The sequence below is a fragment of the Cnephaeus nilssonii genome, assembly GCF_951640355.1.
Source record: "Cnephaeus nilssonii genome assembly, chromosome: 6".
Lineage (NCBI taxonomy): Eukaryota > Metazoa > Chordata > Mammalia > Chiroptera > Vespertilionidae > Cnephaeus > Cnephaeus nilssonii.
In genome coordinates, this window is record NC_137077.1 from 11,042,025 (window position 1) to 11,057,781 (window position 15,757).

At 46.7% G+C, this 15,757-nt stretch overlaps 1 protein-coding gene across 3 annotated transcripts in view; it reads right to left on the minus strand.

The window, feature by feature from the left end:
* Positions 1-15,757, minus strand: part of RFX4 (regulatory factor X4) — a gene marked incomplete at both ends in the record, with an annotated part of 127,731 nt that overhangs the window by 26,465 nt on the left and 85,509 nt on the right. For all 3 annotated transcript variants that reach the window (XM_079773681.1, XM_079773680.1, XM_079773682.1), the window contains 5 exons: positions 6,789-6,906; positions 7,224-7,318; positions 9,248-9,392; positions 12,867-12,925; positions 14,910-15,010. In XM_079773681.1, the coding sequence (XP_079629807.1) occupies positions 6,789-6,906; positions 7,224-7,318; positions 9,248-9,392; positions 12,867-12,925; positions 14,910-15,010 (518 nt within the window). The remainder of the gene's footprint in view (positions 1-6,788; positions 6,907-7,223; positions 7,319-9,247; positions 9,393-12,866; positions 12,926-14,909; positions 15,011-15,757) is intronic.

The following is a 15,757-nucleotide window of genomic DNA, read 5'->3' on the forward strand; positions in this document are numbered from 1 at the left end:
TGGGCGAGTCTATTTTGAAGAAGTGGCGTTAGAAGAAGTTTAAAAAAATTGGCTCTCAAAAGAAATTTCAATCGTTGTACTGTTGATATTTGGCTCTGTTGACTAATGAGTTTGCCGACCACTGACCTAGTCCATCTCCTCATAGCTGTAAGACCCAGGTGGCATAAAGGACTGGGTCTCTGGAAGGGCCATTTGAGTTGTGAGCTATACGCCCTTTCAAATCTCAGAAGAAAGTGATGGGGCCAGTTGGGGGCTTTGGGGTAACTCCTCTTTGGTGGAATTTATCAATTTTCCCCTTAGTGGTACCTGGCTTCTGCATATCCCACCCCCCACCCCACCCCATTCATCTCAGATAAATTATTTTGGCTTAGGAAAGCTATAGAGGAAAATCTCTGCCTGAACTCTGAGACCAAGTGGGTGCCCAGCAGGTCATGCACATCCACTCCTTTAGCCCTTCTCTAGGGAGCCTGCCACAGCCTCCCATCCTTGTGCCCACAAGGCTCCAGCCAAAGTCTCCCATCCTGTACTTTCTCCACATTCCTCCTCCAACCCAGGGGGCTGTGTCTGTTTTTTGACCCCACTTGGAAATCAGCAAGATTCAGGTTTTACTGAGTTACTGTGAGATGTAGTCTCCAAGACTAAACTTTCCATCCACTTCCCCTTATTGTTGCAATTAATCCTCATCACAACTGTATGAGATGAGTGTTACTCTACTTCTCTAAAGGAGGAAACTGAAGCTTAGAATGTTAGAGTGGTAAAGTAGTTGTCCAATGTCACACAGTTATTAAGTGGCAGACCTGGGAATTGAACCCATGACTGTCTGATTCAATCATCCTGCAACATGGCCCTCTAAAAGGGGAACAGTAAACCTATGTTACAGAAGTACCATAATGAGGACAAGTACACACTAGATCAGTGGTTCTCAACCTTTCTAATGCCGCGACCCTTTAATACAGTTCCTCATGTTGTGGTGACCCCCAACCATAAAATTATTTTCGTTGCTACTTCATAACTGTAATTTTGCTACTGTTATGAATCGTAATGTAAATATCTGTGTTTTCTGATGGTCATAGGAGAGGGAACTTTGGCTAGCAGGGTCGCCTATGACCATTGGAAAACACAGATATTTACATTACGATTCATAACAGTAGCAAAATTACAATTATGAAGTAGCAACGAAAATAATTTTATGGTTGGGGGTCACCACAACATGAGGAACTGTATTAAAGGGTCGCGGCATTAGAAAGGTTGAGAACCACTGCACTAGATGCTTAATAAATGCTAACTATTGTTATTATCACTAAGGTCACTTTTGTTTCTAATGTTCTAAGATCCTATGACTCTCTTGTTCACAGAGTCAAAGAAGTCAAAAGGTAGCATCAAATGCTTAAAAGGAAACTATCTCCAAAATGAAGAAATATTTGCTAAGTTGTTGCTCTAAGTCAACAGGATGGAAAGAAACAACCCTTCTATTTTATAAGACAAGGAGACAAAGATCTGAGGAGAAGAAATTTGCCTACGACCACACCGCTAGAAAACATCAGAGCTGGACTTGGTCATCAGCTCTCCAGGGGAAGTGTTCATTTGGGGCTTCAAGCTCTCTTCCTTAATGGCTCTAATTTGTTACCCAGACAGTTTGATAATTTTCTATCATCTTTCAAACAATACGAGTTTGAGGAGCTACTGCTACCTGCCTACTATTGTGCTAAGTGCTCCAAGTGGAACAGAAACTTAAAGCTCAATAGTCCCTGACTCCACAAAAGCTAGTGTCCTCAGTAAGCAGAAATCATTCATTAAGATTATTGGGCCATGAACAGTGTGGCACGGTTGCTTGAGTGTGGTCTTGTGCACTGAAAGGTCACCGGTTTGAATCCCTGTCAGGGCACATGCTCAGGTTGTGGGCTCGATCCCCAGTCAGGGTACATGCTGGAGGCAGCAGATCGATGTTTCTCTCTTACATCAATGTTTTTCTCTCTTTCTCCCCCTCTCCCTTTCTCTCTCTCTCAAAAGCAATAAATACTATCAAAAAATAAACATGAACACTGGTAGCCTGGCTGGAGTGGCTCTGTGACTGAGCGCTGACCCAGGAACCAAGAGGTCACCAGTTTAATTCCCAGTCAGGGCACATGCCCAGGTGGCGGGCTAGGTCCCTGGTGGGGGGCGTGCATAAGGCAGCCAATCAATGATGTTTCTCTTTCATCGATGTTTCTATCTCTCTCTCCCTTCCTCTCTCTCTAAAAAATCAATACAAAATACTTTAAAAAACCCCACAAAAAACCCACTGGTATACTCACCACCTGGCTGTATTTAGTAGTCCAAGACCTTAGCATGCTTTAACTATTCCTTGAAGCTTCTCTTACCACCACCCCATGATCTATTATTTCCTAGAATTTGGTTTTACCTTTTATAAACATACAAAAATTCATTTTCAAATTAGAAGCAATAGCTAATTGAACTTATATATTTTAAATTTTCTCTCACCTTAAAATGGGGCCCTCAAATTCTTTGACATTTCTTCCAGGGAGAATTTGGGGTCTACATACCCCTTCAGTCTCGGTAGGCTTGTGACCCTTTTGGATAACAAGGTGTGGAGGAAGTGACTCTGTTTAACTGGTGAGATTGGGTCATAAAAGGCAATGTGCCTTCCTCCTTAGAACGCTCGCACCTGGAGCCCCAAGCTCACCATGTGAGAAGCTGAACTGTTCAGAAGCTACCATGCTGTGAGGAAACCAAGCCACATAGAAGGGCCACCTGCAGGCACCTTGGTCTGCAGTCCTGGTCTGCAAGTCATCCCAGCCCAGGCACCAGACACATGAGGGAAGATGCCTCAAGCTGTCGACTCACCACTAGCTTTGGGCCTTCCCATTTAAGGTCCCAGACATCTCAAAGCAGAGAAGAGCCATTCCTGCTGTGTCCTGCCCAGATTCCTGATCCACAGAACCCATAAGCATAATAAAATGATTGCTTTAAGCCACTTAAGCTTTGGGGTAATTTGTTACACAGCAAAAATAACTGGAACATTGTTATTTGTTGTACTCTAGACCTTCACCATGGCTTTTTCTTCTTGCTGAAAAGCATCCTTTCATCATGTTTTTTGTTTTTTTTTAAGTGATGTTCTATAGGTGGCAAAGTCTCTCAGTCTTGGTATAACTGAATATGTCTCTACTTTGCCTTCACTCTTAAATAATGGTTGACAGTTCTTGTTCTCAGTATTTAAAGATATTATTCCATTGTCTTCTGGTACCTCTTAAGACTCATGATAGCCTAATTATTGTTCTTTTCTCTCATAGCTTTAAAAAACCATAAGGATTAAATAAATTTGTTTAGTCTTTTTGTACATGCATCTGAGCCCAGGGTATTTGTCTTAACTGTGGTCATTGGAAAAGCATGGGGTTTGTGGTCGGGCAGATTTGATTGTGAAACAGAACCCCACCACATTAATCTTGGGCAAGAAAGCCTGCAAGCTCTCTTTCCCCTCTGTGAAAAGGTACCTGTTATTATCTGCCCTGCAGAGTTAACATGAGCATCAAGGGCAGTATGTGCTTCCTACGCATTTGTTACCACGATTATCATTGTCCTGCCTTTGCTGCATGTTCTACTTCAGGTTCCTCATCTGTCACATCGAGGGCAGGAATAAGGGACCTCTCAGGTGGTTGTGAGAATTAAGTCAGAAAGCACCCAATATCAGGGGTCATGTATACGAGGCCCTCAATAAATGTTACTTTGTTTTTATTAGTAGTATATCACTGGAGAAAGTTCGGAGAGGCAAGTGGCAGTGTGGCTTAGCAGAGAGAACACAAGATCCATCATAGCAAGAGATGCCAGGGGGAGCTCCACTCAACTTGCTGTGTGCCCGTGGGCAAGTTCCCTCTCGTCTCTGGATCCCTGTTTCCTTCTCCTACAAACGGGGGAAGTGATTCCTGCCTCCTAGTGCTCGGTGGAGGCCTGAGTGACACCTCCAACATCAAGATTCTGTAATTTAGCAGGTTCTGGGGAAGAGAGCCAGGCCAGGACTTACACGCACAGCGCAGCCATTTGGAAGGCTCGGCGTGGCCGCTGGTCTGGCGGCCCATCCCTGACAGAACCACTCCCATGTGGCCTCCCGGCCCTGCCCGCCAAGTGAGTGAACTTTGAAGCGAGCAGAAAACAAGTGTGTAAAAATGCGAAAACCTGGGGGATGATATGCGATGCTGCTCCCTTAGCCATCAAACCCAGGCTGATTTCAAGCCGTGTTGTGCCGAGTACTTCTGGAACTCGTGTGGCCTTCCCGATGTTCCCGTGAGATCAGGGGCAGCTGGTGAAAGCCCAGAGTGAACGGGCAAAGGCACCTGTGCCGACCGAGACCCAGGTATCCTAAGAACTGAAGTCCGAGCAGGCACCTGAAAATATGGTTGGTTGGTTTTTAAAATAAAAAATCTCATTTCCTCAGCTCTGCAACGACTCAAAGCTCACTGCCTGCTAGCCTACCTGTGCGACTAACTTGGCTAGAAACCGCTGCTTGCTGCAAGAAAGAAAGTCTGGCACTTCAGTTCATAGGCTTTCTCAATGAAAAGGAATTAGAAGAGAGTGAGAAGGAATTAAGGAGAAGAAAGGAGTCAACCACCTTTGAAAGAGGCTGTTCTGGGAAGAGGTGATAGAGTCCCCCTTGGGATCACTGTCAGATTCCACACGATCCCTGTGCTGGGCAGTCTGCTACCTGACACACAGCCTCGCACATTCACAGCGACAGGAGTGTGTGAGGCTATCAGATAGATGGAGCTGGCCCCTGGGCTGGGGGTGGGGCCAGGGAACAGAGGGCTCTTTTTCCTAATTAGCTGTTTTTATACAGGGGACACATGACCCAAATACAACCACCAACTGTGTCTTTGACATACACAGGAGAAAGGGGGAGCTGGGCTTTTGTCGGCCACAAATTCTTTCAACTTGCATGTCACCCCAAGCGCAAAACTCCACAATGAGTCCGAGGAGCGGGACCGTTTCAGATAGTTTGCGAAATGGCCTTGGAAGCAGGTATTTCAATCTTGTTTAGGGTCGAAAGATACTGCAAAAGTGATATTGGGTTACTATCTCTTTCTTTCATTTTCTAAAAGATTTGTGACCATTTTTGCCATTTGCCCGAGTTGCCAATATATCCTAAAATTGTGTGTGCTTCAAAAAGAAATAAACACATTTTAAGGAACAATATTTCTTAGCCATAAATTCAACTCATTCATAAACCCTAATTGTTCTACTGTCCAAACTGCCTTTATCACATTGACTGTGAACTTAGTAAAAACAAATGAATTTCAAAGAATAGTGTAAAGTGAATTACTTTCCCTGTCTAAAGAAGGGTACTTGATAAGATACATAGTCAGTTTAAGCAGCAGCAAGTTGAAGAATAAAAGATAAAGGAAAAGAGGCATGCTTTGTGGATGTGTATATGTGTGTGATATTGTTGATTCTTTGATTTTGAAACAATTTAAAAAATCTCAAGTATTTTCCAACCACCCGCTTAACTGAAAGCAGTTCTGCACGGGTGATTTTCCCAGAGCCAGAGGTAACATGTGCTAACACTAACTGCGCTGAACTGGAAGCCATCAAACGCCACGCCTGATGGCCCTGCCCAGGTCGCAGCCACCAGCGCCCCTGCACACACAGCCCAGAGCAAATGGGTGCAGGCAGGGCCGGAGACCCTCCCGAGGCGGAGATGAAAGAAATCCACCACAAACGCCTCTCCAATTGGGTAAACACAGTCTTTCATGGACGGAGCTGTTTAGAAAAAATAGCGCCTTCTTTGTTTCACCACATAGTCACTTGGTTGTATAGCACAACTGGAAAACGGTGACAAGACCATAAAAAGCTGGATGGAAACTTGTCAAATTAAACCCCGAGCAAACCCCAGAGCTGATTGGCTTAATTGGAGATAATGAGAAACGAAACCACATTGCTACTTGCAAAGTAAAATAGAGAGCTGAAGCAATTACGCAGAAAATTTACCAACAGCCCTTTGCTGAAATGCCTAGAAAATTGAGGCCAAAATGTTTTGAGATTTCCAATGTCTGATAATGCCTTAAAGTCGCACCTCACTTTGCTAATGATGACCTGGACTCAATGTATATTCCATTCTTTCCGAGGGAAAACAGAAAATGGGGTCCCACAAGGGAGCACAGCACCCACCCCCCAGCGGCGGTTGGGCTTCTGCCCGAAGAGGCTGTTATAAACACCCCAGGGCAGATTTCAAGCTCCCCGCCACCATCCCCCCTCCCCGGAAAACAGTAGCTGAGGACTGGGAGTAGGGATGTCTCCTGAAGGGAGGAGAACCCGAAGGGTCGGTAAGACAGAAGGAAATGAATGGGAAGTCCTCTTCTAGGGATTAGACAGTCTACCCATCGCTGGAGTGCCAATCAAGACCCTGAAAATGCTCAATCTCCGGGGCTTCCTCACGGGCCGGCTTGGGAAGCCACACGGTGGAACCCTGCAACGTCGCCCCGCGGAAGCACAATCTCGGCACATCTGGCAAACTGGGAGCCCAGCCACTGCCATCCAGTCCTCTCTAAACTCAGATACTGTCTGTGCCAACCTCCCACTTTCAGATTTGCGCTCTTCACCTTGACTACTCACAATTCGCCTTTCTCCCTGAAAGCTCTAAGAAAATGGTGTCCCCCAGAACAGGTACATTTCAGGGCAATGTCCTTGTGGCCTCAGAGACAGCCAGTAACACCGTGGCTGACTCCAAGAGGTGACCTGGAAGGGGCGGCGCAGGGCCCAGAGAAAGCAGTGTTTGGCGGCGGGCAGTGCTGGGGCCTTACCAAAGCTGGGGGCACTGTGCAAGGTCATGTCCCGGATCACCCTGGTGCCGAAGCAGGACCACATCAGGAGGAACTGCTGGGCCACTTTCCTCAGGGACCCTTGTCTCTTGGCGGCCACCTACGAGAGAGCGAATGACTTTAACATGCTGGACTTGACCCTTCATTTAGCACTGTCTTTAGAAATTGACAGGGAAGGCTTATGTGAGGTCTCCAAGTTCAAAGTATGGAGCAATGGTTTTCAACTTTTTGTTTCTATCAGCAAAAATACTTGTGAAAAAATGAGCTCTCTCATCAAGGCCCAACGTGCATAACAGGTGCTGGCCTGGCTGAAGCAGGGGAGGGAGACCGGGGCCCCGTGGCCGCTGAGGAGCCTCCAGGTGGCTCGCTGCAGGGCTGCAGGGCCCAGGGCTGCACCTCCCACTCCCGTCCACCAACCTTCACAACACAGCGGTCCACCATGGTGTCCAGCCACTCGATGTACGACTCGATGGGCGACTGCTCCTCCAGCAGGTGGTCGAACTCCTGATACACTGTCAAACAGAGAGCCCACACATCACCACACTGGGTTTAAGCAGAGACGCATCTTAAGAAGAACAAAGGCATACAACTGAAGAAATGAAATCCCCAGTCTTAGCAGGGCATTCAAGGCTTTGGAAAATACGCCCCAACTTACCCTTCCCGGCTCATCCCCATGCCTGTGAGCGCTTTACCCGGCCACCCCGGCGTCCTTGCCATTCCCCCAAGTCCTGCTTTTCTCAGGCACTTCCCTCTACTTGCACTGCTTGGTTCCTAATGGCCCAGGGGACATGTCCCTCCTTGAAATCCTTTCTACCCACTCTGTGCCCCTTACCAGCACTGACCATGTCCCTCTATACATTCATAGCATTTTACTTTCTGTATTTTGCCTTCAGTATATCACTCATAATCCTGTGATGTGGTGAGTGTGTGTGTGCATGCGTGCATTTTTGTCCACTGTCTTCGTTAGCTGGTGCATGACCTGTGATGCAGCTGTTACCCGTGGGTGCTGGCTGGCCTGAGTGGACAGCAGCGCTGTTGCTCTCTTGCTCTCTGCCCCGTGATAGGGCACATTTGACCATTCAAATGTTTTTAAACCACAACTGTACTGGGCAGTAGCCTGACCAGCTTCTGCTACCTAAATAGTAGATGCTTGATAAATATTTTTGGATTGAAGGAAGCAACTGCCGTGCCCTCAGTTCTGCATTAGGAAAAGGTGGATAATCGTACCACTTCCCCCCTGGCTTCAGCTGCAAGTCAGATCATGGGTCGGGAAGTACTTTGCAAGCAGTGGAGCACTGAGAAAACAGAACCATCTCTGCGGTGGTCTCCGATCTGAAACATCATGACTTGTGTGTGTGTGTGTGTGTAAATCAAACCACAATTCAAGATCCACACACGTCTGTAGTTTTCACTTGTCTGAGCCGTTTTAGTTCCCCATTTCTCTGGAATGGCTGGTTGTCCCACTTTACTTAGTTGATAGCCACCAACGAGGTCAGCTTCCAGGATTACCGGAAGGTCCTAGCATTGCAGAATGAGAAGGGGCTTTAAAAGTCCGTTTGGTTGACCTGCCTCTTTTTACAGACGAGGAAGCTAGGTCTTAATGAGGTGACATGATCCACTTGAAGTCAGAGGGCAAGTTAGGGACAGAGCAGCGACTGGAACCAAGTCTCTGAGCTTCTCGTTGGTTGTGGTGTTTTGCCCTTTGTCCCACTCTCTGTGCATCTGAGCGACTGGTGGTGGCAGTGAGTGCTAACTGCTAACGGTTATCCAGTGCTTGCCACGTGCCAGGCACTCCTCTAAGTGCTGTACGTGGACACGTTTAACCTTAGACCATCCCTAGAATGTGAATGTCAGAGCCTAGAACAGTACATGGTACGTAGCAATTGCTCAAGTACCTTTTGTGCTCAAGTGTTTGTTGAATATGAATGAATGAGCAACCCAAGGAGTTAGGTACTGATTACCCTACTTTACAATGAGGAGACCGAGGCACTATGGAATACGTAACTTTCCCAAGGTTTCAGAGATAATGAATGGCAGAGGCAAGTTTAAAACACGGCCTGACTCGAGTGCTTGCCCTCTAACCACCTCATCTACCAGCACTACATTGTGCACCAGGCACAGGGCACACATTGTCCCATTTAATCCCTCTGCATTACCCCCATTTTACAGATTCGGAAGCCAAGTCACCGTGCACGAGAGCCAGGGGTTGAATATAAGTCTGTTGGGCACCCCAAGCCCATGCTCTTACCAGAGCAGCACTTACTCATTCCCACCAGCATGCTCAAGCCCCAGCGTGCACTTTTTAATTTAAAGTAAGCAGAGCATTCCCAGGCATGACTATCTCCCAAGATATTTCCTCCCAAGTATCTCCCAAGATACTTTCTCTTTAAAAAAAAAACAAAACAAAAACCAAAATGACATAACCCTGTAGCCCGCCTTACGCTGGATGATGAGTTTGCGGTGCTCCTCGTGGGAGTCCTCCATGGTGTACAGGGTTTGCTTGGTGATGCTGTTGAGGTCCACGTTCCTCCAGTCTTCCAGCATCTGGAATGTGATGTCCGTGCTGTGGATCACCGTTCGAGAGGCCTGTAATCCAATCCAGCCAGCTCCTTAGCTCAGGGTTGTCAGGGGAGAACCCTTCACTTTATTTCCTTTAAGCCTTTTAAATGAATCTGCCAAGGGTATTTTGCAAACTACTTTGAAATTCAGGAAAATAGTTTTAACAAATAAGTAGGTGAGTCTATAACTCAAGATCCATACCCTTTTTCTCTGAGGCTCTCTCGATCTCCCTTTCTCACTAAAAAACGACCTCATGGTGGCCTAGGCCAGACCCAACCATGCTGTTCCCAGAACCTTGGTCTTGACCCCGTGGAACAATGGGACGGGGCCCAGAGACCGGCCAGCTCTCTGATGCAAGCCTGCGGGACAGAAGCTCTGCGCTGAATAACCTCTATGTCTCCTGCGCCCAAGAAGTGCCAGTCCCAGACCAGGAATGGTCCTGCTGCCCGGGCCCACCACACCCTTGACCTAGGAACCTTTCAGTGTGTAGTTTACATGTGAGTGCATTCTGACGCAGTTTGCAGTCTAGCTTTCTGTTTTTCATGTATCTGTAATGATTAAAACAAATATAATTAAGATGGAGTAAAAGGGAAATTAGACCTTAAGACTTGGTAGTGTGTATGTGTGTGTGTGTGTGTGTGTGTGCGCGCGCGCAAGTTGTAGCCGTCTCAGCAAACCCTCATTGGTAGAACTTAAATCTGCAAGTTGAAACAACACTTGGATCACTAATACTTGGAACCATGAAGTCGGAACAATATTGATAAACGCAATGAAAAACATTTCCAGAATCATTTCCTTTACTTGCATGTTTTCAAAGGAGTCTTTAGTAAAATGAAAAAAAAAAAAAGATTTCAAATACACGTGGACATTATATGTCTCCTAATGCTTGTGAATTTCCAGGCAAAGGTAAATACTGACAGTAACCTTTACACCCAGACTGTCTGAACTCAAGTAAAACTTGGCTTAGATCATCGTAGAACTCCGAAGGTCACAGAGGCCTGAATATATGAGTATGTGAACTGGGTCAGTCTCTAATGGTAATGAAAACAACCAAATGTGAAGGTCTGGGATTCCGCATTCAAATATACTTAGTTCAAATCCTGGCCTCGCTGCTGACCAGCTGAGGGACTTGGGGCAGGCATGTGGAACAACCTGTTTCCTGGTCTATAAACTGGATGTGTCATAGGGCCTGCCTCGCATGGAGGAATGCTGTCAAGGATTTATTAAGATTATGTTTGAAGAGGACATAGCTTAAGAAGTAAGAGCTCAATGAAAGAGGAGACTGTTGTTCAGGTTCTCTTGATTGCCATGACACCTCAGGGCCTTTGCACAGGGTCTGTGTTACGTCTGAAACTTTCTTCTCTCACCCTGCCCGTCCCAGCAACCCTTCCATTGCGTACACTCCAACTTAGATGTCACTCCGTGGAGAGACTTTCTCTAATCACTTTATCTAAGGAGAACCTCAATGTCCCATCATTCTCTCTTTCTGTGAGGTTTCCTTCATGCACTTTGGATTATTCTTTCATTTACTTTTTTTTCTGCTGAGGGCAAATACCACTGAGCATATATAATGCCTGGTACACAGTAGGCACTCAAAGATTTTGTGGAGTGAACAGCTGAGATATTAATGCCAATTTGCTTGCTTAGTGTATCCAAAAGGGTCTGGATATTTAGATCTCAGGTGTAAGTACTTGGGGGGCGGGGGTGTTTTTGGTCAGGTGCTGTGTAGTCTGACTTGCCGTGTGTGTTTAGGAAAGCTCGTTGGGATACTAAGACGTTCCACGAAATGTTCTTAGCACCAACCCCAGTCCTCTGGCTGATCCAGGAACGTGTTTGATAGCTGTCCAGTGAGATAGAAAGGTAGCATTTGCTGATTAAATTACATATGTCAGCGTGGAAAAGTAGAGAGGAAGTGTGTGAGTGCATGTGTGTGTGCGCGCACACAAACACGCACCCTTACACATATCTGTAGATGCTTTTACCTACCTGTGCAGTATACAGGGCCAAAGGCTTTCCTAAACTTTTTGAACCCCGAGGTATGCACCAAGACCATGTCTAGTTCCCTGATATGACCCGAGGCATGATTCCTGGGAAACATGGCAGTGTGCCAATATTATTTTCTTCACTGAATCCCATTCATCTGTCAGGTCTCTGTACCTGCCTACAGGAACGTGGAAGGGTTTCCCTCCGGTCTCCAAATCCCTCCCTGTGCTGTTTATGCCAGGGGCAGAGCAGGAAAAGTGAGGTGTGTGGGTGCAGTTTTACACGTTCTGGTTCCCAGCCTGGAGCCTGCCTCAGGCACTCTAACTAGAAAGCCCTCCCTCCCACCTTGACCTTCAATAGCTGGCACCAACCCAGAACCAACACTATAAGGGAGGGGCTGCAAACCCAAACACAGAAAGCAGGCAGGCAGGTGACACATGAGTGAGGGGCCAGTGTATGAGAAGGTGGGGAGATGGGGAGACGAGGACAGTGCCGCTGGAGAGGCGCTCAGCCCACCCAGCTGATCACTGCCCTGGGGAGGTGTAGCGCTGAGGGTGCCAGCTCTTAACATTTTTCTACAGAAAATTTGGGTGTTCAGCTGTCATCTACAAGTTTCAATTATTGGTGGCTGAGTGATAAAATGTCTTTGAATACATGCAAATCAAACAAAAATAACCCCACACATCTGAGGGCTGATTTGACCCGCAGCCACCAGCTTGCTCCCTCTGCTTTTAGATCATTAATGTGTTAATGAATGGTAACAGGCCAACTCACAGTCCCTTCCTTAAGGTGCAGGATTAATAGAAATGCAAAGCTTTATGCCATCCAGTTATAAGTATGGAGTTACAGTAGAATCTTCCACTTTTTATTATGCTACACTTTTGCTAGTTTTGAACTTAGTAAATGGTAAGCGTATGTCACTTTTATGCTCCAAAGAACAGAAATCTAGAAGAATAAATAAAATTGGCTAAATATTTAACATGCCTCGTGGCTTTGAACTCTTTTGGGTGACACAAAAACAACAAATAAGTCATCCTCCATATCTGTTTGAATCACTCATTTCAGTGGCTCACCACCAGGCATACCCTGCCCAGGCTACACTGCAGGGTCGGGAGACATTCCTGATTGTCACATCCAGGTGGGACTTGGGGCTGGGGAGGGGGTGCTACTGGCTGGCATCAGGTGGGTAGAAGGCAGGGGTGCTACTAAATACCTACAATGCACAAAACAACTTCTCACAGCAAAGAATTATCCAGCTGAAAATGTCAACAGTGTCAGAGAAACCCCAATTTACAGAAGGGAAACAAACTTGATAGCCTAGAACAGGTGAAGGGGCAACTATTGTCAGAAATTATTTTGTTAGTTGAAGCTATTTAGTGATTGGCTAATGTTTTTGTTCCTTATCTGTAGAAATTAAAGGTAACAGCTACACCCGACATCCCATGGGCAGCTGGTCTGTGGATCTGCCCTCATTTGTAATGACTCAGCAGTAGTTAGAACACAGCGCAGGACACATACCTGGCAGAGATGATTTAGTGATGTTTGCCGTCTCAGAATTTGGGAAAACCTTCTGGACACTGAAAGAAGAATAAGGTAGTTTGAAATATTTGCAGGCTTTATGGTCCTGCTTCAGATTTTCCAGGGGCAGATTTCAAAAAGTAATTTTCTTATTTACCTAAAGTTGACTCACTGTCCAACTCATTTTAGAAGCCCACTGGCAAAACCCAGGGTTTGAGTTTTTGTTTTTCCGTTTGGACAACTATTTCCTAAAATGTCGATATCTGGGGCATATGTTTCAAAGTCACACTAGCAGGTGTGAGAAATCATGGTGTCAATCAACCATGAGTAAAAGCAATTATTTACTTGTCTTTCATTTAGCTAATTGCAGGCTCAATCCCTACTCCCCATAAATAATTGCAAGAATCAAGTGGGAGCTTTGAAGAAGGTCCTTTACAATGCAGTCTGTCTAATAGGAAGCCCTGAATGAGCCTCGGGGGTGTGAGCTGCTAAAGGGGCTCCACGATGGAACCCCGAGCTGCTCCTTGAACATGGCTTTGCATTCGTCATCTGTCCCTTTTAGCGAATGAGCTCCATGACCCATTGCATGTTCTGATGGCTCTGTTTCCTATGGTGACACAGTGGGCTGATGATGTGAAGTGGTCCTGGTCCGTGAATCCTGAAGCAGACAAGCCTTGTGCCTGCCTGGGGTCTTCATTCTTACAATCATTTGGAGTGGTGTGTGTTTCTACTCCTTGCCCATTTTCAAGGTGCACCCCAAGTCTCCCTGGGAAGAGTGGGTGTCCCCCAGGCACCCACAGGTAGAAGGTCCCAAAAGCTCCTCGCTGCCAACTTTCAACAGGTTTGTTTTGTCAGCATAATTAAAACGGCACGGGCATTCTTCTCATTAATTTCTGAACTGGTCAAGAAACAATCAGAAGTGGTCCTGGGATTATTGTAATGTGGACTTGGAGCCAGCTTGGTTTGAAAAATAAGGCATGGGGTGGAGGAATGGGGGCGGGGGAAGGGGACAGAAGAACTTCTAATTTTCCAGGCTGATCAATCGTTAATCCTTCTCCTTAATTACTTTTTCTTTAACTTTGTGATGTGGAATTTAGTGCTGGGGGAAAGAAAAGAACTGAGAGCCGTGAAATAAAGTGGGCTTTATCAGTAGGCGATGGGCACCGCAGGCGGCCTCAGAGCCGCTGAAAGGGCCCCTCGGCCCGCGGAGAGAGGTAATTTGATCTCCTTCATTTCACTGGGGGCACCGATTTAGGGCAAGAAAGGCAGGCTGTATTCAAATGGGGTTTTAAGAAACATATAACTTTGATTTGCTTGAAATCATTTTGTCTTTGTTTAATAGTGAGTCTTCCCACTAGTACAGACACATCGAGACAGGAATTGGACCAGTTTCCTCAGGCAAAAACAACGCTGGGGAGTGAGGGTGCCGCTCAGCAGAGAGAAGATTCGCAGTCCCAACCTCTTATGAGAAATATTAATTTGGCTTGCTCATTAGGCAGGGCATTAAATATGTGAGACCCACGCTGTTTTCTGTCTCCTGAGACCAGTTCCATTTGTGGGCAGGAGCTCAGGGGAATCTCTGGGTCTGGGGGTTGAACAGATGGGAGCTGGACTCCGGGCCCCTAGTGACTGGCTATGTGGCTTTGGGGACCTTTCACTGCGTCCTGGAGCCCCATCTGTGAACAGCAACACTGTGTCCTACACCATAGTGGTGGCATAAGGATAGGTGAGAGAAGGAACATGGAGGTGATGAGCAGAAACTCGGGCGTTTCTGCTCTGGGAGGCAGATCTGGGAACAATCCTGCCTCTGCTACTTACCACCTCCCTAAGCCTGTTCCCTTTTCTATGAAAGCAGCTGTACCACCAGTAATTAACATTTTGTGAGGATTAAACAAGTTAACGTATGGAAAGTGCTAAGCATAATACTTGGTGCTTTGTAGTAACACGCAGTAAATGGTAGCTATTGTTGTTACTATTTTATGTAAGATGTTTGGCACAAAACTGTTTTCCCTCTACCCCTCCACTCCCAAACTCAGCACTTACGTTCAAACTTGATGTTTCGCAGGTTCTCTGGGAGGTCGTGAAGAGCCACTTTTAGCCACTCATCCAGCTGCTTGGCAAACTTCCGGATCACCTGAGTTAAGCTAGGAAGAGAAAGGATACATTTTAAGTGCCTCGTGTGTGGCCCAGTCCTTCCACCAGACGGCAACCAATAGGTGCCACTCATAGCAGTAACTCGAGAGGCGAGGCTGGCAGCCCCAGCTCCGCAGAACTGGTGGGTCTGAGAAGGGCACGAGCAGAATGTGCTCTGTGCCAGTGCTGGTGGGCGGGGAGACCCGGCAGGCACAGTGCAAGGCTGGGCAGCCATCAGAACTTACTGTGAGCAAAGCATCCTCCGTGTTTCTGTAGAGCCTGGTATAAGGGGTGAAGACAGTGGGCCTCTAAGCGCCAATTTGCAATTAGCCCCTCCTCCTCATGCTGCCCAACTTGTCCCAGCCCCCTAGTCGGACAGAACCCTGGCAGCATATGGCCATGCCTGCCCACCCAGTGTGGGCCCAGGCTTACCGAACTGCTTGCTGCTTGGAAAGGACTGGGAAGCAACAGTGTATTTTTAACTTGCAAACAACACTGACATGGACCTTGAACTCATATCAAATTTGGAAAGTCAAGGATTGTTTTGGAGCAGGAGGTGGGAGGGGGCTGGAGGGGTGAAAGGTGGGGGGGGGGGTGGCAGTCGATTACAATGTGAGATGGAAATTTGGAGTTGAAAAGACATTGAGCACCATTTTCAGGATCCCACCTGCTCATAGCCCCAACTCCAGTGTCCTCCATGTAGTCCTCCTTAGTCATTCGGGCCACAGGGCCTCTCCCCACACTGACATCCAACCATC